Raw genomic sequence first — 25,623 nt, forward strand, 5'->3', positions numbered from 1 at the left:
GAATAATATATATCAAAATACTCAAAGCATTGAGAGGAGCTCTTGTTTAAAATTTGGGACTATTTAGAGGAGATTTGAATTGATTGAGATTGAAAAAAAAAAAGATATATATACTTCATTGTATCAACAACATATATATATCTCTGATACATGATTATACATTATTTATACATGATTGTAAACTATGTATACAATATCAATAGATTGTATATACATAAACATACATTAAATATACATATAAGCATTTTGTTGAAAATAATTTTTGTTTTTACGTATTGATAAGTAAGCCTAAATTATTGAACTTAGAGAGAGAATGAGAATTATATTGTATTTGAATTTATAAAAGAAAAGTTGGTTCAAAAATAAACTATTTTCTTCTTTGACAAACGAAAAAAAAGTGAAGATAATGGCAAGTCACAGTTACTATTGCATATGCCAAGTAGGTAGAGTAATAGTTGTCTGGTGGTCATAATAGGCAGCAATATTGATTGTGGAACAGACTTGTCGACATGCATGCCCAAAAGGTCATTTTTCTTAGAATAGCCTCTAAGTTGCCAATTTCCATCCTTGTTTTAGCAAATACCAAACAGAGGTTTTATCTTTGATTGCTGCTCCTAACAATTTGACCATCACAAGACACCAGACTCTGCACAGGAGAAACACAAATCATTTCAATGATACAATTCCATATAAAAAAAAAAATTCTGCACCAAGTACCCAATGTGATACAAGATGGTGCAGTAAGAGGCAGAAACATATTTTATTGTTTCTACACACACCTGACCTGGGCCTAACATCCATTAAGCCAGGAAAGGGGAAGGGCTCAACAGAACATCAAATTAGTGATAATGCATAATGTACCTTGAGCCAATACTGATGGAAACTCAAGTTCTGCTATCATATTGTGCCTTCCACAATTTCCAAGCAACCCTTACTTCTTCTAATTGAGAATCTGGAATGCTTGTGTTTGCATCCAGTATTTCTACCCACTCACTCCAAGGGGACTTTGAAGGGTCTAAAAATCTAGACAGCTGAGGTAACATTGTAGAGTAATAGAAGTCATCAACTGCCTTGAGAATATCATCTGATTCCAACAATGTCAACATTTCAGGTCTTATTATGTTGCCTGGATGGTTTCTCAAAGCAAAATTGTTCCCCTTCAAAACCAAAACTTCTGATGGGGCTAGGGGTAAGACAATCCTTGAAAACTTGCATAACGACATTCTCAAAATATCATGTGGTAGAAGATTGCGTTTTATCGCAACTGCTGTCCCTACCATTTTGCGTATCTGAAAAAGAGCAACAATATAGGCTTAGACGCAGACAACATATCTTGTCAACAAAAACACACATCACAACAAAGCACATGTAACTGAATAAAGACAAGAAACAACTGCATGTAATGAAACTCAAGAAAGTTAACAAACAGTTCATTCTGCTTGGTCATTAAGCTGCCATATTGAAAAATCACTGGCCATTTTTTTGGCTCATGCATGGACTCAAGGACGAGTATCCCATATAGTTATGTATACAACAAGCACAATAAAGTTCTAACAAATTTTGGTGTATCAAATAAAAAAAGATACCAGTGTATTTTGCAGGATCCATAAGAAGGATTCACATTTATGTCCACCCCAATTGAAATGTGTACATCAAAGCAAATGAGAATCTTGGTAATGCAACTACAATACATTTCTTCCTGTGGACAGACAGATCCTTGCTTACCAAGTGGCACCCTTGTTCAATGGACAAGTATCCAGGTGTTATAAATAATTTTAGCAAGTTCAAGAGTGTTCCCTTTTAAAACGTTTTAGAAAGAATGAACAGGGCAAAATGATAATCAAAGAGAATTACTTGATGTAACATGAATGACTCTCCACAGATGGAAACTTCAACATAATTCATGCCGAGCAACTTCTCCAATTTTCCACAATGACAGTGAAAAATCCTTCGGAAATGAGCAGAGCTAAGTTTATCTCTTGCATCGGGTTCATGGAGCCATCTTGCTTGAATTGGTATAACAGAATTGAGATCCTTTGAATGACTAACTTTCTCATTACAGTTGCCTTCTGGATTTTGATTTTCAGCCTCAACAATCGTCACCACCCCCTTCTCTTTACCGTTTTGTTCTCCATCACTTTCCTCAGACCCAGATATTTCTTTCTCACTAGAGGGCCTCCCTTTTTTTAAGAGACTCTCATTTTTTAACAAGTTTCTGGCAGGAGATTGTTTCCTGTACTTGGATCGTATTGTGTAATTGTGGAAAGGATGTTCTCCCTGCAACCCAAATCACAAACAGCAAGTGAAGAGAGCAGAATCATTGTCTTTTATCAACAGAAAACGACTAGATATCATAAAATGAAATCACTCATCTACTGAATTGGCACGTAACATTTTCTAAGTTTCGTGAACTATTTCTCCCAGTGAAACCTAAGGTCAGTCCTCTTAGGACTAATATGAAGAATAATTCTTTTTTTTTATGACAAGGGAACCCGCAGCCGCTACTCTTTGAGTGCACACAAGGTAAAACCCCTGCTCCTACGCAATAGCTCGCAAACCACACAGGAGAGCTCTTTAAGATACAGACCAGAGAAAATTGAAGTTTTGTAAGGTATGCCATATGAGCACGATACAAATCACTTATAAAATGAGGAATATAAAAGAAAATTTTAAACATGAAACACAGCCATTAAAAGAAGATCAATCTAATAGACTTGAAAGTACCTCAAAAGAATTCAGTATGTCATTAAAATTGGCTATATGGTACTCGATTTCAGAAGAAGTTGAATCATTCTTTATCCCGATGATTTCAGCAGGAATGAGATAAGAATACTTGCGTGCATTACACTCTCTTCTGGCATCAAACCTCCTGAGGCTCGTTTAAAATGAATTAACTATAAAGGAACAGAAAACAATAACTGCTATATCATTTTCAAACTGAATAAAGACATATCATACAGCAGACAGACTAACAAATGATCAAATCGACCAATATCATGCAACAATGTAATGAAGGAACCTCTCCCCCACCTACTAATAACTAACTGACACGAAAAGAAAACCATAACTGCTACATCATTTTCAAACTGAATTAAGACAAATCAAAGACAGCAGATAGACAGGCAAATGGCACAAATTGACCAATATCATGGAACAATGTAATGAAGGAAGCTCTGTTCTACCTACTAATAACTGAAACGACTCAAAAAGAATACAAAATGTGAATTATGACTTGCGAGAACGGATGACATGGATCCCGAGGGACATGGATGTATTTTAGAAAAGAATACTAAATACTAGAAGTTTGGGAGAAAACAAAAGGTTTAACCAAAATCAACATTTGGAGTAAACGAGCTCAGAATCGAAATTTGAAAGCTCCTGTAGGTTCAGAAAATGATTTAGGACTTGGTTGGATGGTCTCAAGGGACTCGGGAGTAATTCGGACACTTAGGTAGTAAACTAGTGAATTAAGAAAATAACAGCTGACCATGGTCAAATATATGCCTAGATGACACTGGATTGGTAATTTGAGTATTCCAACGGGTTTATAGGGTTTTTTGAAGTGATTTGCATATTTGGTTTCCATCCCAATGGATTCGGATGTGTTTGGGGCAGCAAAGGAGAGACCAATTTTTTTATTGTTGGTGCCATCAATTGTTGTTCTTCACAGTTGCGTGGACTGTGCCGTGGTCATGTAGGAGGCTAGGCTCATGACTCATGGTTTTGTGGGCTGGTAGACGCAATCGTTAAGGGGAATGTGTCCCAAGGGGCACCGTGGTCGAGTACGGGGAGCTCACAGCCGCGAAGTGCAAGGAATCAAGGACCCACGATCGAGAGAGGTGGGCCTGACGTTCATAAAGAAGGAATCTGGGTAGACTTACGAATCCCCACTTCAAACTTACTATTCAAATTACATTTTTGGGACCTCTAAATCTCGGATTATGACGATTTTTTAACCAATCAACTCAAATTGATAAGAGGGTAAGTATCTAACTTTGATTCTAGTATTTTCCTATGATTCCTTAATCCTAATTAGCGCTTTAATCCAATTTAGGGATCGATTAATGATTGGAAAGATCTATAGGCTTATGAGGGATCCAACTCTAGAAGATCTTTATGGTTTTGGACACAGTGGCTCGACGTTAGATTTTAGTTGACCGAATTCTTATCATGTCAATACGGGACTTCATCTTCGACAATCGTATCCTCCCTCCAGCAAATAAGGTGGGGTGGGCAAGGGTATGACTAGATAATCGAGGAGATCGTAATTTTTAATAGATTGGGAGCTATAAAAAGCATTACAGAAAAGAAAGTCCATTCGTTGACATTGTGGCACTTGGTTCGAGGTAAGTTCATACTTGACCTTCGATAGGGGATAGTTTTCCTTAATTAAACAATTAATGTAGTGTATTAAGGGTAAGGGTGTGCCCTATGAGGTGCTGAGAGGTTATGGAAACATCGGGTGACTTGACATGTGTTAAGTGCTTAATTAATTTAATTACTTCAATAGTTGATACGAAAGAGGAAATTCATGCTAAATGTCAAATCCATTAATATTGATGCCAGATAGGCTTTATCTTTGAGCTAATTGCATATAAGATGACATGAATACTTGAAAACTCACTCTATGGAAATTTTCCTATCATGCTTTTATCTGGTGATTATAATCGTGATTGAGAAATTGATATGAGACAAGCACGTGGAGGCTATCTGTGCTAAATATGAGTTATTGATCATAAAAGGTGCATGTTGAGATCGTTCGTGATGAGAATGATAGCACGTTGATATAGTATGCACTGCAGGTGGAGTACGACATATGGACAACCCAATTCTCCCCATGAATCGTTGGGCTGACCAACCCCAAGCCCATCCAGGTGTACATAGGTGTTGAGGATATTGACTTATTTGGTGTTATCCATGAGTTTCCACTTTACATAATATGCATTGGATTGATATGCACATCTCCATTTGCTTGAGTTGATTTGTGCTAAATCCCACCATATTAAATAATTTATTACATATCGATGAGTTATATCTTTCTATTTGTCTATTGACTACTAAAGATTATCTTATGTCTAAGTGTGGTCGTAAGCATTTCAAAGACCAACCCTCACCACTACTTTGTTGAGGTCAATGATTTATTCTTCTTGTTACATATCGATTATTTATTTGTTACTTTCTATTTGTTACTCTAATGAATCTTTAGGGAAGGATCGATTCACAAGGCGAATTATAAATCAACTTGTTAAAGGGAGGCTGAAACCTTAGAGTTCATTAAAAGAGAGAACTCTGATCTCTTCAACTCTTCAAAGGGAGGCTGAAACCTTAGAGTTCAATGGAAGAGAGAACTCAGCTTTTTGCTGAAAAATGACTTAACGATTTATTCTCAAGAGCCCTTTTAAATAGGAGTCTTATTACATCAATAGGAAGTCTAATTCTTATGAAAGTAGGAGACCTAACTCCTATTCCAAACTAATAACTATAACTTAACCTAATCCTTATGAAACGCATCCACAACATTACCCCCCTCTTACGTTGAAAAAGCTTGTCCTCAAGCTCGAATGTCACAACATTCATCTAGAAAATCTGGATCAGTATCAACTTATCCAATTCCAACCCTAGCTTGAAGTTGACATTGATAAATTTCGACTCTATCAGGTTGCTAAAACATGACTAATTCACCCACCAGGTTGTTATTTTCACGAGGTCCAAGTCGCTGAAATTCTTTCCAACTCATTAAGTCTTTCGCTCGTTTAAGTTGATAATACAATAATGGTGCTAGTCCGAACATGTGAAATCTAGCCACACCAATATTTTTTTTGCTTTCGTTGTATGTTGATTTTTTTCAAAAGATTGTTCACAATGATGTACCCGAATTAATGGGTTATTGGTGCCATTATAAGTAGGTGGTGTATTGCCTTTTGTAGCAGGAATTGTTGATCAGCTAGTTGTTTGCGCACTATTTGACTCAGGTTTGTGCAGTGTTGTAAAAAGCGCAGAAAAGCGCGCTTAAAGCGAGAAGCGAGGCGAGGCCCCTGCGCTTTTATTTCATGAAGCGAGGCGACATTGAAAAGGCGCTCGCTTCTACTGTAGAAGCGAGAAGCGCAAGAAAAGCAAAAGCGTAAAAAAGCGCGCTTAATTTGAAAAGGCGCTAATTAGGGTTTCTTTTTTTAAAATTGTAAGGGTTTTTTTTTTTTTAATTTCTGAAATCCTTATGCGACTTAATATACCTCTTTCGCGACTTCAAATTTCTTTTTTGGACTGCTGCTGTAAGTTCTCTTCTTCTCTTCTTCTTTGCGACTGCTCTACGACTTTTTTTCTATTTTTGGTTGTTGCCAGGCTGCCACTGTAAGTTCTCTTCTTCTTCTTCTTCTCTTCTTCTTCTTCTTCTCTTCTTCTCTGCGAGGCTACTGCGACTGATCTGCTACTGTTTTTTTTTTTTTGGTTGCTGCTGGGTGTTTTCTATATTTTTATTGCTGCATTTTTTTTTTCAATTTCTGTTTGCCGCTCTGTTTTTCAATCTCTATTACTGACCTGTTTTTTTTTCAATTAATATTACTGCTCTGTTTTTTCCAATTCTTTTGCTGCTCTGTTTTCTTTTTTATTTCTATACAGTGACTGATGTGTGTATGCTTGCTGCTCTGTTTTTTATTTTTATTTCAATACAGTGTAACTGCTCTGGTTGTTGCTCTTAAATCTTAATAGTCTTTATTTTTCTTACTTAGTAAATTTGTTGTTTTGTTACTAAGTGACACTTCTTTTTGCTTGTAGTAACTAGTGAAGTTGTATTTTCTTATTCAAAATGTCACAAGAAAGGGATCCGGCTTGGGGGTATGGAACTCCTATGGGTAGTAACACAAAAGTCAAATGTAGCTTTTGTGATGTGACATACAATGGAGGAATATTTCGTCACAAAAAAGCATCTTATCGGTGGCTATAGAGATGTAAAAGTATGTCCGAACGTCCCGAATAAAGTGAAGGAAGAGATCAAAGAATATTTGTTGAAGAAAAAATGAGTTTAAAAACTCAAATGAACCATGAAGCATCCATGGTTAATCTTGTTGATAATGATGAAATAGATGATGATGAAGTTGAAGTGAATATGCCAATGGGGCCACCCTCAAAGCATCAAAGGATGCCTTCAAGTAGTGGGAGTGGGTCTTCCATCAATAGCACTATCAAGGGTCCTATGAATCTCTATTTCTCGCAAAAACCAAACGAAAAAAGAAAAGGTGGACCTATTGACTTAGAATCTTCTAGAAAGATTTTGAGGGATCGTGTTGTATCTGCTTTTGCTAGGTGGATGTATGATGCAGGGCTTCCTTTCAATTGTGTTAATTACACAGAGAGTTTTTGTGAATTCATTGAGGCAGTCGGCCAATATGGCCCTGGAATGAAGCCCCCCACCTATCATGAGGTAAGAGTTTCTTTTATAAATAAGGAGGTGAAAAAGACAAACAAGATAGTAGAACATAAGGTTCAATGGAAAACGTATGGTTGTTCCATTATGATGGATAAATGGACAGCAAGGAATGGAAAAATGGTCATTAATGTTTTGGTGAATTCTCCAAGAGGGAGTGTGTTTCTTGAATCTTATGATGCTAGTGACTCTTCTACCGATTCTAATAAGATGTTTAACTTGTTTGAGAAGACTATCATGAAGATAGGCAAGGAAAATGTGGTACAAGTTGTGACTGATAATGCAAGTGAGAACAAAAAAGCGGGTAACATGTTGAAGGGAGTGTTCCCACATATTTTCTGGACTCCTTGTGATGCTCACTATATCAATTTGATGTTTGGTGACATTTTCAAAGAAGCCCCGTATTCTACAGGTGAACTTGAGTCTTGATATTTAATTTTCTTTTTTAAACTTTATGTTAGTTTCTTTACATTTTAACTACCATTTTTTTAAACAGTTTTTGGTAAGGCAGTTAAGGTACATGCTTATATCAATCAAAGGGCATTGTTGTTGAATATGATGAGGAGATACACAAAGCAAAGAAATTTGGTAAAACCCGCCAAGACAAGATTCGCAACAGCTTTTTTGACTTTGTATAGTTTTTATAAGCAAAAGAAAAATTTGAGAACTTTGTTTATGTCAACTGAATGGAATGAGAGTATCTATTCAAAGGAAACTCTTGGTAAAGAAGTTGCAAGACACATCATTAGTCCATTTTTTTGGAATGACGTTGTTCAAGCACTTAGAGTTGGTGGTCCTTTAATTCATGTACTTCGTATGGTGGATGGGGAGAAAAAACCACCAATGGGTTACATTTATGAAGCCATGGACAGGGCCAAAGAAAGTATTGAAAAGGCATTCAATTATGATACAAGGAAATATAAGAGTGTTTTTGAAATCATTGATGCAAGGTGGACAGATCAACTTCATCAACCTTTGCATGCAGCGGGACACATTTTGAACCCAGGGCTCTATTATAAAAATAATGACATGAAGACTTTAACTGAAGATGTGTGGCAGGGATATCATAAATGTGTTGAGAGGATGATCCCAGATAAAAATTTGCAAGACAAAATAGGGGAGGAGCTTGGTGTGTACATGAAAGCGGATGGCCTACTTGGAATTGAATCAGCCATTAGAGCTAGAACCTTAAGGTCACCAGGTGAGAATTTCATCTTTTAATTGTGTTTAAAGCTTCAACTTTTAAGTTATTACACATCTTTTAAAATAACTCTTCTACAGTTGAATGGTGGATGCAATATGGTCATAATGTCCCAAACTTGCAACAGTTTGCTATTAGAGTGCAAAGTTTAACTTGTAGCGCATCCGGTTGTGAGAGAATTGGAGCGTGTATGAACATGTGAGAAACTACATTACATTATTACTAAATTAATAGGTATCTTAATCATCCTAAGTCCTCCTATTAATTACTTTCTACTATGTGCAGATTCATAGTAAAAAGAGAAATAGGCTTGAGTTGACACGCCTCAATGATCTAGTGTTCATCAAATATAATAGAACATTGGCGCGTCGTTACAATGCTCGTAATACCATTGATCCAATTTTGTTGGATAGTATTGATGAGGCAAATGAATGGTTAACCGGAGCACCCCAAGATCACCAAGATGAAGAAGTGTATGAAGGAGAAAGTCTCACTTATGGTGATGTTTCTATGGCAAGTGGTGTTGAGGAGAATATTTATAGTTTTAGGGGGAGTACTTTAAGGGGTAATAAAAGAGGAGCTAGAGGTTCCAGTTCAAGTCGAAACCTTGTTGATGAGCCTTCTGATGATGAAGAAGATGATGACCAAGTAGAACCCTTGGTTATGACACTTGAAGAGTTTGAGGATCTTGTTGAAGAATAGGAGTTTGATTCTTTTGTGATTTAATTATTGTTTTTTATTTTTTTGCTTCATATGTTATGACTTATGAGTATTATTGACTATCTATTTACTTTTAATCTAAGAATATATTACCTCTATTCAGTTATTTAATATTTTTTATTTTTATACTAAATATCGCTTTACTTAAAAAAAAAGCGTGCGCTTCGCTTCTCGCTCGTCGCTTCTGTGAAGCGAGCCCTCGTCGCTTTTTTTCGCTTCTCGCTTCTCAAAACACTGGGTTTGTCGGTTGCTGGTTTTGTGAAGTCAATTCCCAATCTAGACAATTGTTCTTGGATGACTTGGACAATTTTTTCTCTGAGGCGTTGTTCCATTGCTGCAATTTTAGAGTCCATTAGGATTTCTGTAATGGTACGTTCTCCTTGAAATCGAGAACTGATCTCATCGCCCATTGTGTTAGGCTTTGATACCAAATTGTTATGAATCTTTAGGGAAGGATCGATTCACAGGGCGATATATAAATTAGCTCGTTAAAGGGAGGCTGAAACCTTAGAGTTCATTAAAAGAGAGAACTCCGATCTCTTCAACTCTTCAAAGGGAGGCTGAAACCTTAGAGTTCAATGGAAGAGAGAACTCTAATCTCCTAATTTTTCCTGAAAAATGACTTACCGATTCATTCATCAAAAGCCCATTTAAATAGGAATCTTATTACATCAATAGGAAGTCTAATTCTTATGAAAGTAGGAGACCTAAATCTTATTCCAAACTAATAACTATAACTTAACCTAATCCTTATGAAACTATAAAACATAAATCCTATTCTAAAATAATAAATAAAGCAACTAAAAATATAATTAAATACTTAATTTAAGGGCTTCCAACGCATCCACAACATTTACATATCGATGATTTATTCTTGTTGCTTATGACTAAACAGCATTTACTGGGCTACGTCATCCAGCGGCACCGATAGAAGTTGAGAGTTCTGTAACAAAGTCTCGACCGAGACAACAATGAATCAAGGCGGTGATTCTTCTCATTTATCTTTTCAATTTACTTCTCACATGCACAATTTGTTTGTTTGGTAATTTCTGGTTGAGGAACACTTGGGCACCTAACTGGAGAAATAGAAAGCTTGAACAAGACCAGAAAATGAACGCCTGGAGAACAGAAATCTCGATGGTAATCACTTGGCTACTAAACTCCATGGAATTTGACATAGGTAAACCATATTTGTTCTTCCCACTGCTAGGGATGTTTGGGAGGCTGTTAGAGAGACTTAATCTGATGTATATATATAGTAAATGCCTCTCCGATTTTTTTATTAAAACTTAAACTGTGGAAAGCTAGGCAGGGGGGAGATAAGTGTTACTATTTACTATACTGAGATGGTTCCCTTATGGCAAGAATTAGATCAATACTATAATGATGAATGAGAGTGTCTTAATGATAGCGTATAAGTAATGAAAAAGGAAGAATATGAAGGAATATCTACTTTTAGCAGGTGTCATAAAAAAAAATATCTACTTTTAGCAAGATTGAACCAAGAATTCAATGAACTTCGTTCACAAATTCTTGGAGAAGCGCACTTTGAAGGAAACTTTCTTTGAGATTAAGCGAGAAGAAACAAGGACAAATATGTCACACTGTCTTGTTAAGTCTTATAATTAAACAAAATGCTCCCAGGCACTTTTCCCTAGGTGGCTTCTAGAGATCCCTTCTGAGTGTCTAGTGCCCCTTTTCTGATGGTTATCTGCCATCGGAATCTCTTCCTTTTCTTGCCTTTTTTTCCAGGTAGCATTTAGAACATGGAGAACAGGTTGTATTTTAGAAAGGGAGGAAAATCTTATGATCTTACAGAATCAATATCTGCTTCAGAGAGATGGTTTGAATCGGTGGAGAGTACCAGGATGTCTATCAGGCGTATGATATTGAGTAGGGGAGCTTTACTTTGGTTACGCAAAAGATTAAAGGAAGCTTCTGAAAGCAGGGGAGCAAACTTCAAAACATGAAGATGCAGAGACATTTCGACATATATTTATTGCTCCCTGAAGTTCAATAAGTACGGTTCATTTATTTCTATTATTTTACAGTGAAGGGGCAGAGTAGATCAGTAATTATTATTCCAGAAAATACATTTAATGAGGGATGGGGGAATCTGGTAACAAAAGTGGAGAACTTCATTGAGAGAAAAGTAGAGAAGAAAGGGGAATTTATTACAAAAAGGGAATTAAATCTCAATACAATCGTTGGGAAGGGGGATTACAAGGGAGCTCGGCACAACAGTAAATGGAGCAAGAGAGAAATGAATGTAACCAGTGAGAATTCAATGTTGACAGTGTCTTCCGATGTAGATGACAGCAACATGTTACGACGATGTCTCGTTGGCAAGTTTTGTGGAGAAGGAGATGCGCCAATTCGAAATGAAGTGCATAGATGGACCCAACAAATGTGGAAAGGAGCTCATAATATTCATGTGTACAACATGAATGGCTTCCTCTTCCTCTTCGAATTTCAGACCAGAAGGATGGCTGAACATGTTATCATGGGTGAATGGAAGAGACAAGGTCTAACCTTGAAGCTGGAATGGTGGTCTCCAACGATAGGAGTCATCCCAGATGAAAAAAGGTTTGATTGGTTTTGGATTAGGGTTTTTGGGGTACCATTGCAACTCTGGAACAAGGTGATGGAAAAGATAGGTGATGAATGTGGAGGGTGGCTACAAAACTTAAGAGGAGACATAAATTAAAAATCATCTGAGATGGGCAAGAATCAGAGTTAGAGGACCAAGGGAGAAGATCCCGACGAAGTTAATGGTTCTTACCTTAGCAAGTAAGGACATCTCTTTTCGGTGTGGGAGAAACCGGATTCCATGTTATAGCTCACATGGTCTATATGTCGGTTAAAGGTAAATCTCCCACAATAATGAACTAAGGTTACTTCTAGAAGTATCTCACAAGTGTTTTAAAGATGTTTAGCATGCATTGACCGTGCTTATGATTTATGTTTTCTAACTTATTAATAGGATGTCTTCTTATGTTCTAGGTTTTAAAACCTCTTTGAGTATGTTCAAGACATACTTTCCTACGTCTATGTTGACTGTCGATCTATCTTTGAGAGTCTTTGGGAGTACTGTATTTGTTCATGTCATGACCATAATAGGAGTAAACTTGATCCAAGTACTAAAAATGTGTTTTTGTTGGCTATGCTCTCAGTCAAAGGCATAAAAGTGTTATAACCCAAATACTAGGAAGGTTATTGTCACAATAAATGTCACACTCTTGAATCTCCATTGTTTTTGGGAACTCACTCATCTTCACGGGGAGAAACATAGTGAAGATTCAAGGGATAAAAAGGATTCTCTTGACCTCACACGTGAGAAACAATTATCCTAGTTTTATGATAGACATGAGAATAGTACTTTTGGTAATAACAACCTAGATAAGGTAAGAGATCCCAACTTAAATAATGAAAATATGGAAACTGAGAACTCAAACATTAGAGCCTTTTCATGATACAATTAATGACAAGGACAGGGAATAAACAAAGAAATTACAGGTTTACATGACGAGAAACCAAAACCAAGAAAAGAGATGACTCTCATCAGATTCAAATGTCCACCCCGCAAGATCGCACTGATATACAAGGTTACTCTCTAGAACCTACTTTTTATTTACCCCTTCTTACTCTAGACCTTGATCTTCCAATTTTTAAATGTAAAGGGGGTAAGAAATGTCACAAACCATCCCATGTCAAATTTTATGTCATATAGAAACTTGTCCCCTTTCTATATAGCTTTTCTTTCTCAATTATCTGGAATGGAGACATCGAGAAACATGCAGGATGCTTTGAACGTTCTTGAGTGGAAAAAGGCAATTCTAGAAGAGATGAATGCTCTCAAGAGAAATGAAACATGGGAAATGGTAGAACTACCACGTAAAAAGAAACAGTGGGATGCAAGTGGGTGCTCACCATCAAATTTAAATCAAATGAGACCCTACAGAGGTATAAGGCGCTTTTGGTAGCAAATGGGTTCACTCAATCCTACGAGATTGACTATCTCAAGACATTTGCTCCAGTTGCCAAGTTGAACTCAATCAGAGTTATTCTGACCTTTGTTGTCAACCTTGATTGGCCCCTTCAACAACTAGACGTAAAGAATGCAATCTTGAACGAAAAACTTGAAGAAGAAGTCTACATGGATCCTCCTCTGGGTTTTGAAGAAAGGTATGGAACTAGAGTGTGCAAACTAAAGAAATCTCTCTATGAGCTTAAACAATCTCCAAGAGCATGGTTTGAGAGGTTCACTCAATTTGTAAGAAAACAAGCACACACTCCAGGGCAAGCAGATCATACCATGTTCATTCGACATTCTCTCGAGGGAAAGACAACTATCCTGATAGAGTATGTCGATGATATTATATTTTTATTTTTATTTTAAACGGGTAACTTGTATTCCTCAGCATTAAGGGCTATGTTGGCCACCTCCAAAAAGTATTAACAGAGAAGAGAGAAAAAAAGAAAAAAAGAAATACTTACAAAGAACCTACGAAATCAACTAATTGGATTTCCTCTTCTATATTTTGTTCTTTACACCAAAAACCTCTCTACCTCCACGAGGTAGTGGTAAGGTCTGCGTACAATTTACCCTCCCCAGACCCCACCTAGTGGGATCTCACTGGGCATGTTGTTGTTGTTGTTGTTACACCAAAAACCTAAGGAAGTAATTACTTTCCATTTAATCTTCTGTATTGAGCATTCTTTTCCTTCAAAAATCCTCTGATTCCTTTCCTTCCAAATATTACACCAAATACAAGCATGTACTGTCCTCCACCACTTCTTTTGACTCTTGCTGCCCCCCCTTCTGATCCAACAACTCAATAAATCTGCTGTGTGTTCTAGCATACAACAGTTTAGGCTAGCTAAATTGAAGAATAAAGCCCATACTTGTGTTGTTACTTTGCAATGCAGAAATAAGTGTTTGTTGATTTCCACTGCGTCTTTGCATAGTAAGCATCTAGAGGCTATGTTGATGCCCCTTTTCTGTAATGCTTCATGCGTCAAACAGGCTCTCCTAGCTACCAGCCAAACAAAACACTTCACTTTAGTAGGAGCCACACTCTTCCAAACAGCACTCCATGGCCCTGTTTTCCTTCCTCCAGTTACTGATAGACCCCATTTGTACAATCTGTTGACAGAGAATCTTCCATCTGGGTGTTGTCTCCATAATAGACTGTCTGTTTCCAAGTTAGTGTCTGGAAAGCCTTCTATCATATTCAGTAGCTCAATTACCCCTTCTATCTCCCAGTCATTTAACAACCTTCTAAATACCAAATTCCACCCTTGTTGAGACCACATCTCACTGATTTTGCTATCCGGATGCATACTGATAGAATAAAGTCCAGGAAACAAACTTTGAAGAGATCCTTGACCAATCCAGTCTTCTTTACAGAATAAAACCTTATCCCCCCTCCCAACTTTAACTTTTGTATTAACTTCTAGAGTCGGCCAAAAGCTTCTGATAGTCCTCCAAACTCCCACTCCTTGGGTATTTTCCTACCGTCGTTGGCCACCAGAATCCTTGCCCACTTCATGTGATTTTTTATCTTTGTTTCTTCCTAAGTTGCAATCCATCCTCCACAGAGTCCTCCAATTTCTTGAAAGACTTTCTGAGACCACAAGTGCAGGGGAATGCCCACCACTCTGATCCAAGTTTCTTTGCATGTTAAAGAGTTGGGGATGCTTCCTATTAAAGGGTTCCACCATTCCAGATAGAAGTTGCAGTTCTTCCATCTCCATTGCCCTTGTAAGGTTTGCTCCGCCATGTGTTTGTTTGGAAATTCAACCATTAAGCTTGTAGATGTTGACACCAAAAGCTTTCTTCCAGTTTATTGAGGACCACCTTCTAATGTCAGCAAGTGTTGGCTTTTCCTTCAACTCCTCTCCGCAAGAACCAACTACACATCTCTTGAGTAGGCTATCTGCTTGATCGTCCATTCTATCAGTCACTTTTATGTTGCCATTCCTACTCTTTATATCAGCAGTACGGAGACTTTGTGACTGCCATTTACTCTCTCGTACAATTGCTGCAAAAGGGTACTTGGCATCCGTCACTCTCGGAGGAGGTATGTACCTTTCTCCTCTGCCATTTAATGAACCTTTCTATCTTTAATGCAATATCCATCCACCCAACATTCAATGTTATCTCAGGAATGATTAAGCCAGACCTTCCCCCTCCATTCAATGAGATTATGCTTATAAATCTCCCCTGTTGATTGCTCTTTCTAGTGCAAAAAAGGTCTGACTCCTTTTCTGAAAATCTCCTTCTTCTGATCTTTCGATGCTTCTTCCATACAAAAGCATATCCATTCCATAGCTTTTCTGCTCACAGTGGACCTTCGCATCATCTTCCAACTCCTTTCCACCCATTCAGACATGCCATTTTCCCACCTTGTGATATCCAATGACATAAACCCTGCGTTGAAATAGATCCTATTGTCCTCCATGCTTAAAAATAGAATTTCTGGTTGAGAGAAGTGCTCAAAAGGGTGAAAAAAGAGTAACCACAGAAGGTGATAAACTCAGGGAGGTGAGAGAGAGGTTTTCCAGTAAGGAGTGCCGGAAAATGTCAAGAAAAGATGTTTCTCCCTCCTAGGAAGTAGGAGAGAGAAGATTTTTGGTTTTCGTGCCTGAGAGCATTTTTCTTTTGATAGAGTTAACTAAATGTCGATGATATTATACTTACAAAAGATGATTTGTCAGAAATGAAGAACTTAATAAAACAATTGGCCTCAGAATTTGAGATCAAATATTTTGGTCATTTGAAATATTTTTCTTAGCATGAAAGTAGCGAGATATCAAGTGACGGCATTATTGTGTCACAAGAAGTATGTGCTAGATCTAAGAGACAGGGATGAGTGGTTGTCGTCAAGCTGAAACACCTATTGATACAAATATAAAATTCGGAAACAAAGAAGGAAACTGAGTTGACCAAAGTCAATATCAGAGACTAGTGGGGAAATTGATCTACTTGTCACACACTCTGCCTGATATAGCTTTGTTGTAAGCTTAGTCAGTCAATTATTGCACTCTCTAAAGGAAGAGCACCAAGAAGCGGTCTTACATGATTCTAAGATATATAAAAGTTCACCCGGGAAAGGATTGTTTTTAAAAAGCATCAACATAGGGGTACTGAAAGCTTTACCGATGCAGATTGGGCAGGTTCTACTACTGACAGGAGGTCAACGTCTAGATATTGTACATTTATCTAGGGAAATCTCATGACTTGGAGGAGTAAAAAGAAGAATGTCGTAGCCCGTACCAGTGGAGCCCACGGTCGTTTTTGAGCGTTCGTGAGTTGGAGATTTTGGGTGAGCTGATGGGCAAATCTGCAACACCAGATTCTCTTTCTGTTTATTTCATTATTGTCTTGTTTCGTTTCTAACCGTGCATCACTACTTTCAAATTTATGTTGATTACTCTTAGAGACACCTATATTCATATCACCAGATTTCGGGTGTGATTCCGTCATTTTCCGCATTTATGATTATCGAAACTCAGTTATGACTTATTGTGATTCACATGTTTAATTTTTTCTGCTTAAATTAAATGGAAATTGAATAAAACTGGAAATGGTTTGCCTATCGGGTTGGGGTGTACTGCCATCACGGCTTAGGGATTTTGAGTCATGAGGTTTACCCATATTCAAGTAACTAATGCACTACCCAAAACATAAGGCACTGAACAGCTGATCAGCAGAAAGGATAAGAAAACATAATAATGCACATAACAGTCTGCACTAGAATGCTTTTGATGCTATGTCGTAGCCTTCCAATTAATGAAGTACATTAGGGAGTATTTTCTTACTTTATGAGTTATGCTTGTTTCAGGTTAGCCCAACAAATTTACTTGCTAAAACCCGCAGGAAGGAAGGAAATATGTTTTTTTTTTCACTTCTAACCTTAAAATCTGCGAATTTACAAGTTTCTTACAAGCAAAGTTACAAGTTTTTCCTTCACAATTAATGATAATGAAAATTCAATTCTCAACTAAGAACAGAATGAACAAAAGTCTCTAGGTAAATGTGCTTCTATCTGTGGTTATCAATTGGACAAGAACTAAAGTGAAAGTCACAGGCTAATTCAGAAATAAGAGACAGAAACTAACTTTTTTGAGGGTAGAATACTGAAAACTCTGATATTCTCTGGAAGACTTGAGTTCACACAATTAGCAAGAGCGATCCCATTTGGATCATCCTCCCATGCATCTGCAGGAATCTCCATTTTAAGAGATATCATTGTTGCCAAGGAATGAACCTAATATATATTTTTGAAATAAAATCAGCATGATGGCAATGAGAAGACATACTTTTAGGGGGGAAACAAAAATAAATGTGATGCGCAAGTTATTCTAAATCTCTAGCTTACTCCTTTATCGGTTCGACTACTTCTCGCCCAGCCAATTTTATATAAATTTCCAAAATTACTGTCTCGAATACCACCAGCTTTGAAGATAGCTTTTTCCAGTTCACCTTCAATGGCTGCATTACAGAACTTGCAATGGTTTAGTGAAACCCCACACATGACATCTAGACTAACAGAACATGTATACAAGTCAAGTTTTATGCAGCAGGTAAAAAAATAGAGGATTGCCAAAGGGAAGGCTAACTCAAATTATCATACACAAAATATTGAACAAAATTCCACGAAAAGTTCTCCTCCAACAAAGTACATCCATGAAGCAGATGACCCAAATTTACAAGGATAATTATACATTAAACCCTGCAAGTTCCAATTCACTCGATAATATGTTTACTTTAACACCCCGAATGCTAATCTCCCAAGCAAGACAATCCAGCAACCTAGATAAAATTGCTACTAGTGAATACATCAATCATAAATATCACTAAATAGTCCTGTATTAGTATATAAGCCATTTCCAGTTGTACTTCTATGCTGAATATAATGAGTAACATTAAGTGAAACCCAATAAAAGACCACCAAATATCAAGAAATAGTGGGAGTTTGCCACTAGTTATCATAAGTCAAGCAAATCATAAACACCTTGAGAAAAATTCTAGGGCAAAACAAAAGACATAGCACTTCCATTCCATTTCTTTTTCTCCTCTCACCATAGAGAAGGTTGGAAGTAATTATTTTTAAATTGGTAACATAAAGAAGGTTGGAAGTAATTGAGAAATGTAAAAAATTAACTTCTAATAAAGTATTATAATTTTCCTGTTAGATCTTTTAAGAACTGAATCATAGCATACAGGAGAGAAATATCAATTTATTTCAAAAAGTAGCAGGTAGATAACTGATCATGAGCCCATTTATTGTTTTCTGGTAATATGTTCAGCCAATGTTAAGTCTAGATTTTGATGAATATTTACATTCGGAGTTCATCTATTCTCTGTCTCTTGTGATATTCAATTCTTTGATCCTTCGTCTTAAGTTATAACATTTGGTATATAAACAAGAATCCTCTCCTCCAATCTAAACTTTGGCAATGAGTGGAATAGCTGAGGACCATACCAAAAATACCTTTTAACAACTAATGTGGGACATTTATATTTGTTAACCAGTTCTAGGGTTTACACATGAATTGAAATTCCTTTATTTTCTTTTTTCCTTTTTTCATTTGAGGCAAGGGTCTTCTGGAAACAGCCTCTCTACCTCCACGAGGTAGGGGTAAGGGCGTACACTCTATACTCCCCAGACCTCACTTTGTGGGATTTCAAAGGATATCTTGTTGTTGTTGTAATCTTTTAGAAGAACAAAGTGACTCAACAGGCTGAAGAGTATATTCAGCAGAAAGTGAAGGCTGAACACTGGACCTAATGCAAGGAGAAAAGTGGCTCAGGAGCCTAAGGAGTATTCTTGCCGTCTATGTTGCTCGGACTCTCCAAAAATGTTGCCGCACCCGTGTCGGATTCTCTGAAAATGCACAATTTTTGGAGTATCTTACATGCACCTGTCGACATTTTTGAAGAGTCCGAGCAGCATAGCTTGCCGTACAGTTGGTGTCTCGATGGGCTAAGCTGAGAAGTGGAACTCGGAGCGACTAACAGACTAAATTGAGAGAGAGCACAAAGATATAAAACAGATGAGAGCTAATGTATGTTGTTGACTATGATAACATGTGAAAAAATCTGACCATTCAACACTTACCAAAAAAATTCAGAATCCAAACCCAGAACAGAACCATTACAAATTACTTTGAGAACACTTTAACATGTTTATTGCAGCAGCTATGTTTTGATAAGCTTATGCTCTCTCTCATCGCGTCTGCAAGCTTCATCCAGCATTATGTTCCACGATTTGATGGTCATTATGACCAGTGTTTCAGCAGAAAACTTTCTAAAATCAAAAGAAAAGTGGAAATAGCTTTAAGAGTTCACCACAAGTGGTCATGTGAACAACTGAAGCACAAAAGGCAGAGGTAGACTAGTCGAAATCAACAAATCTGAAGGCTATAGGCAATAGATCATTTGATCTTCGAGATAGTTCTTTCCAAAGTCACCTCCAAGCACATATGGATTCTTATCAAAAAAGTACCCAGGTTCTTCTGTCACTTACAGGTAGAAACTTCATGCACTCTGAATTGGCACGCTACACCAAGTTTGAAGCTTCCAGGAAGTCAAAGAATCAGTCAAGAATATGGTGATAAGGCAAAAAAATGTGGTAGGATCCTCAAGCCCTTCAAGTCTCTACTCAAGTAAGCATACAGAACAACAGCAAAGAAAGAATTTACCCAGGTGAAAAAGTGAAATCCCCTAGTACATGAAAGAGTGAATAAGTGTTTTTGCTTTTACATAAGTAGAAGCCTTCACATCCTAGCAAAGGTAGTACATCACGAGATGTGTGGTAGGTGCACATCAATGGTTTAAATCATGTAGTGGAACCAGGTTTTATTTAAGAAAGGGTAGGGGCAAGCCCATTATCCACTGAATTTTATTTTTTTATTTTTTTGTTTTTGAAAAAGTTAACTTGTATTATGAACAAAAGGAATACTCAAAAAAGTATTCCAGTAATACTTACAACAAAATTACAGAGGGAGGGGTGTCCCTACTAAGCTTCATAAATAATCTAAAATACTAGGAATATCCTCTTCTTCTTGAGGATATTCGTGTTTACACCAAAAAAAAGAAAAGGACTAGACAGTTCATCTTCAGTTTCTGCAGAGAGCAACTCTTGTTTTCGAAACATCTCTGGCCACTGAATTATTTTTTTTGAGAAGGTAACATTATTATCCACTTACTTTTGAAGTTGTAAATGTCAAATTCTCAATTATCAAATCAACAACAACTATGCGTCTATGCCTCAATCCCAAACAAGTTAGGTCGGTCATATGATCCTCACTGGCCACGTGATGGTGGTGCTCAAGTTTCAAGACCCTTCACTCGTAGCAAAGCTAAGGAGCTAAAAGCATTGGAACTACTTATGTCGAAGTGGGGGGCATCAAAGGACCACTTGGAGAAGTCCACTTCATACTACACATTACCTGGGTAGAAGAAAGATCAAGGAATAAAGCTTGGACTTGAAGAGGGAAAAGAAAAGAAGGTTCGGACAAAAAGCTGGAGCAAAATGTCACCACATTTCAAAATGCGGAAATGGGCTAAGAGGAGTGCCAAGAAGACACAAGAGAAATGTCTCCACGTTTTCCAATCGTTGGATCTTTTCCTTCCATTCTGCCCTATTTTTTGCTAGATCCATACGAACTCCAATAGATGATAAATCTTTCAAGATAGTGTTCTTCCACATGATTTTAGGTCTACCTTTTTATAAATCTTCATTCACACTAGTTCCACACTTACAAATCGGTGCATCTAGAGGTCGACGTAGGATATGACCAAACCATCTCAAATAACCTTCTCTCATTTTATCATCACTACCAACACTTGCAACTTCTACCGGATATAGTCATTTTTAAGCTTATCTAATCTTGTATTACTGCACGTCCAAGAGGAGTGCCAAGAAGACACAAGAGAAATGTCTCCACGTTTTCCAATCATTGGATCTTTTCCTTCCATTCTGCCCTATTCTTTGCTAGATCCATGCGAACTCCAAGAAATTACAAGTCTTTCAAGATAGTTTTCTTCCACATGATTTTAGGTCTACCTTTTTATAAATCATCATTCACACTAGTTCCACACTTACAAATCGGTGCATCTAGAGGTCGATGTAGGATATGACCAAACCATCTCAAATAACCTTCTCTCATTTTATCATCACTACTGACACTGGCAACTTCTACCGAATATAGTCATTTTTAAGCTTGTCTAATCTTGTATGACTGCACATCCACCTTAGCATCCGCAATTCCGGAACACTTATATTGTGAATACTTTTGACTTTAGAGACCCAACATTCGCTCTCACACAATATTGTTATTCTTACAGTTATATAATTTTTTCCTTTTACTCTTGTAAATATCCTTTTATCACATATTACTCCAACAGTGCTTCTCCATTCAACCATCTTATTTTATTCTTAGTGTAAATCCTTCATTTCTGTCATTTCAGTCAACTTTAACATCAAATCTAAATATCTTAGTTGTCTACATCTAGGCAACGTAGTCCGATCCAATTACAGCTTAACTTCACTCGTCTATGCCATAAATGTCAAGTAAAAGATGTTCGAAAAGAAAAACAATAAAAGATGTAGCTGCCAAAGACAAGTGGCACTTGGGTTGCACTAACCATATGTGTGGTAACAAGAAAATTTCCTCAACTTGAGAGAAATCTTCAGAGACAATGTGAAATTTGGAGATAACTCGGAACTTCCCAAAATAGGAAATGTCAGACTAGAATTGAACAAAAGGGATACAATTGATTTAAATTCCTTATATACCCTTTTGACCATGCGGAGGACCTACTAACTAAGCATCTGCTAATAGAAGCCTATCAAGTGAATTAAGGATGTCATGTGCAAAAGATAGAATTTCGCATTTGTAGCACAAGTAAGCAAATTATGTTGACTAAGTTGTGGTGGGATGGTTGGGATCCCTCCACCCTTAACCAAAGGTCTCGGATTCGAGCCCTGGGTATGGAAAAGATCATGTTGGGAGCGCTGCCCCAAGAAATGGGCCCTGCAATGCGCAAATTCGGATTAGTCGGGATCCAATGCGAGTACTAAACACCGGGTGGGAACCCAAGGAAAAAAACCAATCATGTTGAACAGTCATGTTGAACAGTCATGTTTTACTTCTTTTTATTTTGTGAGGTAATTAAATTGTATTAGAAGTCATCAAGGAGATGCAGCGGTTACAGCTAAAAATAAAATTGCTTCAAACAGAAAAAGAAAAAAAAAACATGAAGCTAACTAAGCAAAAACCTGCAAAGCAGCCAAAAAGATACCCCCTTAAACCCTTTTGTGCTAGAATTAGGGAGCTAACAAAATCCAAAATTATCCATACTATTTAAGGGGGAGAGAGAGTGACATGAAAAGACTAACTAAACACCTAGTCTTAATGGTATTTATGGGAGTTGATATTCCATCAAAGGCCAAAGCATCCGCAGTTCCTCTCTTTCTAAATGCTCCAAAATATTATTGTTGCAGTCACCCTCCCGATCCTTTTGATGGTGTTGTCAACTCTCCACATATACAGCTAGCATAAGCAACTTTGGTGGAGAGGGGCATAACCCATTGAAGGCCAAACAATGAGAAGAAGAAATGTCATATGCCAGCTGTTATGGGACAGTGCAAAAAAAGATGGTTGACACTTCCATTGTCTTGTTTAAAGATACATTATCAACTAAAGGAGACAGCTTGGTTGGGACTTTTAAGATATGAGCACTTGCATTTCGAGGAGAAGAAATTTTTACAATACAACATAGTCACTGGTATTCCAAATTTACTAGAATCTGGTATTTGAGAAGATAGTGTCATCGGAAGAAGCACAAGGAGTCTTTTCTGAAAAGGAGGAACTCAAAAATCAGGAGAAGTGACAGAACTTGTCCACTGAAATAAATATTGGTCTATAACCGAACTTCAAATGGTGGAAAAAGGTAATATGCAACATTTATGATTGAATAAGGAAGAAAATCTCCGAGTAATTTTTGGACAAAAATCCAAAGCTTTCAAGATGTTTAAATAAACAGCAAAAAATAACGAAGCAGGAAGGAGTAAGGACCATAGTATGACTTGCAGTATTTTTTCAAAATTTTATGAGTTTAACGGGATTAAGAGATAGATAACGGTGACCTACACTCCACAGCAAAATGAAGTGAGTGAAAGGGAGAACTGAATCATGAATATGGTGAGAGTCTACCAAGATTAAGAGACAAAGAAAATATAGCATGAAGCAGCATTGAAGTGTGCACATTCTCAGTAGGAGTCCCAGCATTTGCTTTGTAAGACATGAGACACAAAGAAACTTGAAATGGAAAAAGACTTGATGGGTGTTGTTATTTAAAATTTTATTTTGCATTGCTAATGCACACGTACCAAATGCAAAACAAAGGAGAGAAGTGTGTGATTTGTGGCTAAAAAATTGTACAAAAACTGTCCAGCCTCAGTATATCGACGAGCATAAGTAGCACGGAATCTTTTACAAGGAAGAACTTTGGTAGTGGGACAAAGACAAAGCAAGGCATCATATGCCTAAAATACTGATGCCAAATAGCAAACCCATGGTGGAGAAAGCTGCATGATATATAATAGCCCAAGGAGGTTTAACTTGTCATGCAAAGCTACTCGTGAGACCTCACCAGAGTGTGGATACGTTTGAATGGTAAATTATGAGGTAACTGAAAAAACTAAATGTATGTCAGAGAGCATTCAAAGTAGGCAATAAAATGAGGAGATGTCAACCATTAAAAGACTTCAAGTTCAACGCCAAAGATCGAAAATAGTTTAGGAGAATGGGTGTTCAAGACAAAAATGAAGACATAGACAACGATCAAGTAAGACTTGTAGCAAAGGATCTAAATAGGAGAGTGAGAAAGTGTATGCACCTGCTAGCAAGGCATTATACAATCAGATTGATATGCAATTGAAAGCTCAATATGAGTAAGAAATGGTAGTGTGATCCAATTTGCACTAGCATGAAATTAAACAAGGTTTCCATAACACAAAGATATTGATTGAACACCAATGAGATAGTAGGAAGTCTGCTACATCCCACGCTCACCTGACATATGTATGCAATCAGCCTTATGCTTATCAGTATGTAGATGGACAAACCTAAACAAATTGTATGTCCTTGCACCAAAGCACATTGTGAGATATTATTGAGGCATCATAACCAGTCAGGATTTTGTGTAGAGTGAAGGAGGAAATTGAATGTTGATGGGTTTATGATTACATAGGGGACCTAGTGTCAGTGACGTAGCTACCCTTATGTCAGGGTGTCCAATTGGACCTTCTTCGGAATATTATACCGTATATACAAGTAAAATGATAAACAAAGTGGCTAAATAACATATTTTGGACACCCTTGACACAACAATAGGATGTAGCCTAGTGGTTTCAGGCGCCTTGAAAGAGTAAAGACACACAAAACTTAAAGTGTTTGTGAGTTCGAATCAATGCTACTGATAATAACACTAGCACTCTTTATAGCTAAGTTATTGGTGAAGCAATAATAGTTAATTAAATTGAAAAGAGAAATAGGTAGAATATCTTACTGGAGAGTTGATGTTCATCTCTTTGCATTTGCAAACCTGCAATAAACAATATTAGGGGAAAAAACAACATTTAGGTATATGAGCTTGTGGTGAAAGAAAAAGAAAGGACCTCGATAATCAGAGCCCACGTATCCCACGCGCATCACAACTTTCTTTTTGATGAAAGGATCCCATTTGTTGCTTTGCACAGATAAGTCTTCAGGTGATGTCGAAAAGCACCGCACTATCTTTAGGGTGCTTGAACGTGAAAATCTCAGATTTGTGACAGGGATTTGAGGAAGCCGCACACAAAGCCCTGCCATGACACACGCAACTATCCACAATCAACATTCACTGCCATTTCTCTTATCTCACTCCAATTAACGCGTTTGGGAGTTAATTGGAATTGGTATAATTACATACCCTAATAATTATATCAACATGATTCTTTGCCCTATTGCAATTACTTCACAATTATGTTCTTAACTAATATTATGAAAAATAATTAATTTATATCTTTCAGATTAGTATATTTCAATTGAATAATCATAAAAACCAAGAATACAAGATTTTACGAATATGAAATGCATGTTTGATAAAAAATATTAATATTATAAAAAATGTCATAAATTATTAAAATATTTGGCAAAAATATAATATATCATGTCTAACTAAAAAATAAATGACTTGCAATGAGAAGTGTCAAACCAATTGTAT

The 25,623-nt window shown here is 37.0% G+C and overlaps 2 protein-coding genes across 3 annotated transcripts; one reads left to right on the forward strand and one right to left on the reverse strand.

Moving 5' to 3' along the window:
- Window positions 1-296: 296 nt before the first annotated feature.
- LOC102594663 (putative tRNA pseudouridine synthase) lies at window positions 297-25,324 on the reverse strand. Of its 2 annotated transcripts, XM_006347966.2 has the most exons (9): window positions 25,037-25,057; window positions 24,928-24,963; window positions 19,469-19,657; window positions 17,726-17,838; window positions 17,466-17,614; window positions 2,725-2,869; window positions 1,855-2,277; window positions 862-1,289; window positions 297-646 (listed from the first exon to the last, which is right to left on the reverse strand). In XM_006347966.2, the coding sequence occupies exons 3-8, from the start codon at window positions 19,503-19,505 to the stop codon at window positions 885-887; spliced, it is 1,272 nt and encodes a 423-aa protein (XP_006348028.1). In that variant the 5' UTR covers window positions 19,506-19,657; window positions 24,928-24,963; window positions 25,037-25,057; the 3' UTR covers window positions 297-646; window positions 862-884. The 2 variants fall into 2 exon arrangements, with proteins under 2 accessions (XP_006348028.1, XP_006348027.1); XM_006347965.2 differs by lacking the exon at window positions 19,469-19,657 and having other exon boundaries at window positions 25,037-25,324.
- Window positions 7,026-8,794, forward strand: LOC107060770 (uncharacterized). Its single transcript, XM_015309041.1, has 2 exons — window positions 7,026-7,832; window positions 7,917-8,794. Exons 1-2 carry the CDS (start codon window positions 7,031-7,033, stop codon window positions 8,639-8,641), a joined length of 1,527 nt encoding a protein of 508 aa, XP_015164527.1. The 5' UTR covers window positions 7,026-7,030; the 3' UTR covers window positions 8,642-8,794.
- Window positions 25,325-25,623: the final 299 nt, after the last annotated feature.

Source organism: Solanum tuberosum, unplaced genomic scaffold (genome assembly GCF_000226075.1).
Source record: "Solanum tuberosum cultivar DM 1-3 516 R44 unplaced genomic scaffold, SolTub_3.0 scf00097, whole genome shotgun sequence".
In the NCBI taxonomy this organism is placed as follows: domain Eukaryota; kingdom Viridiplantae; phylum Streptophyta; class Magnoliopsida; order Solanales; family Solanaceae; genus Solanum; species Solanum tuberosum.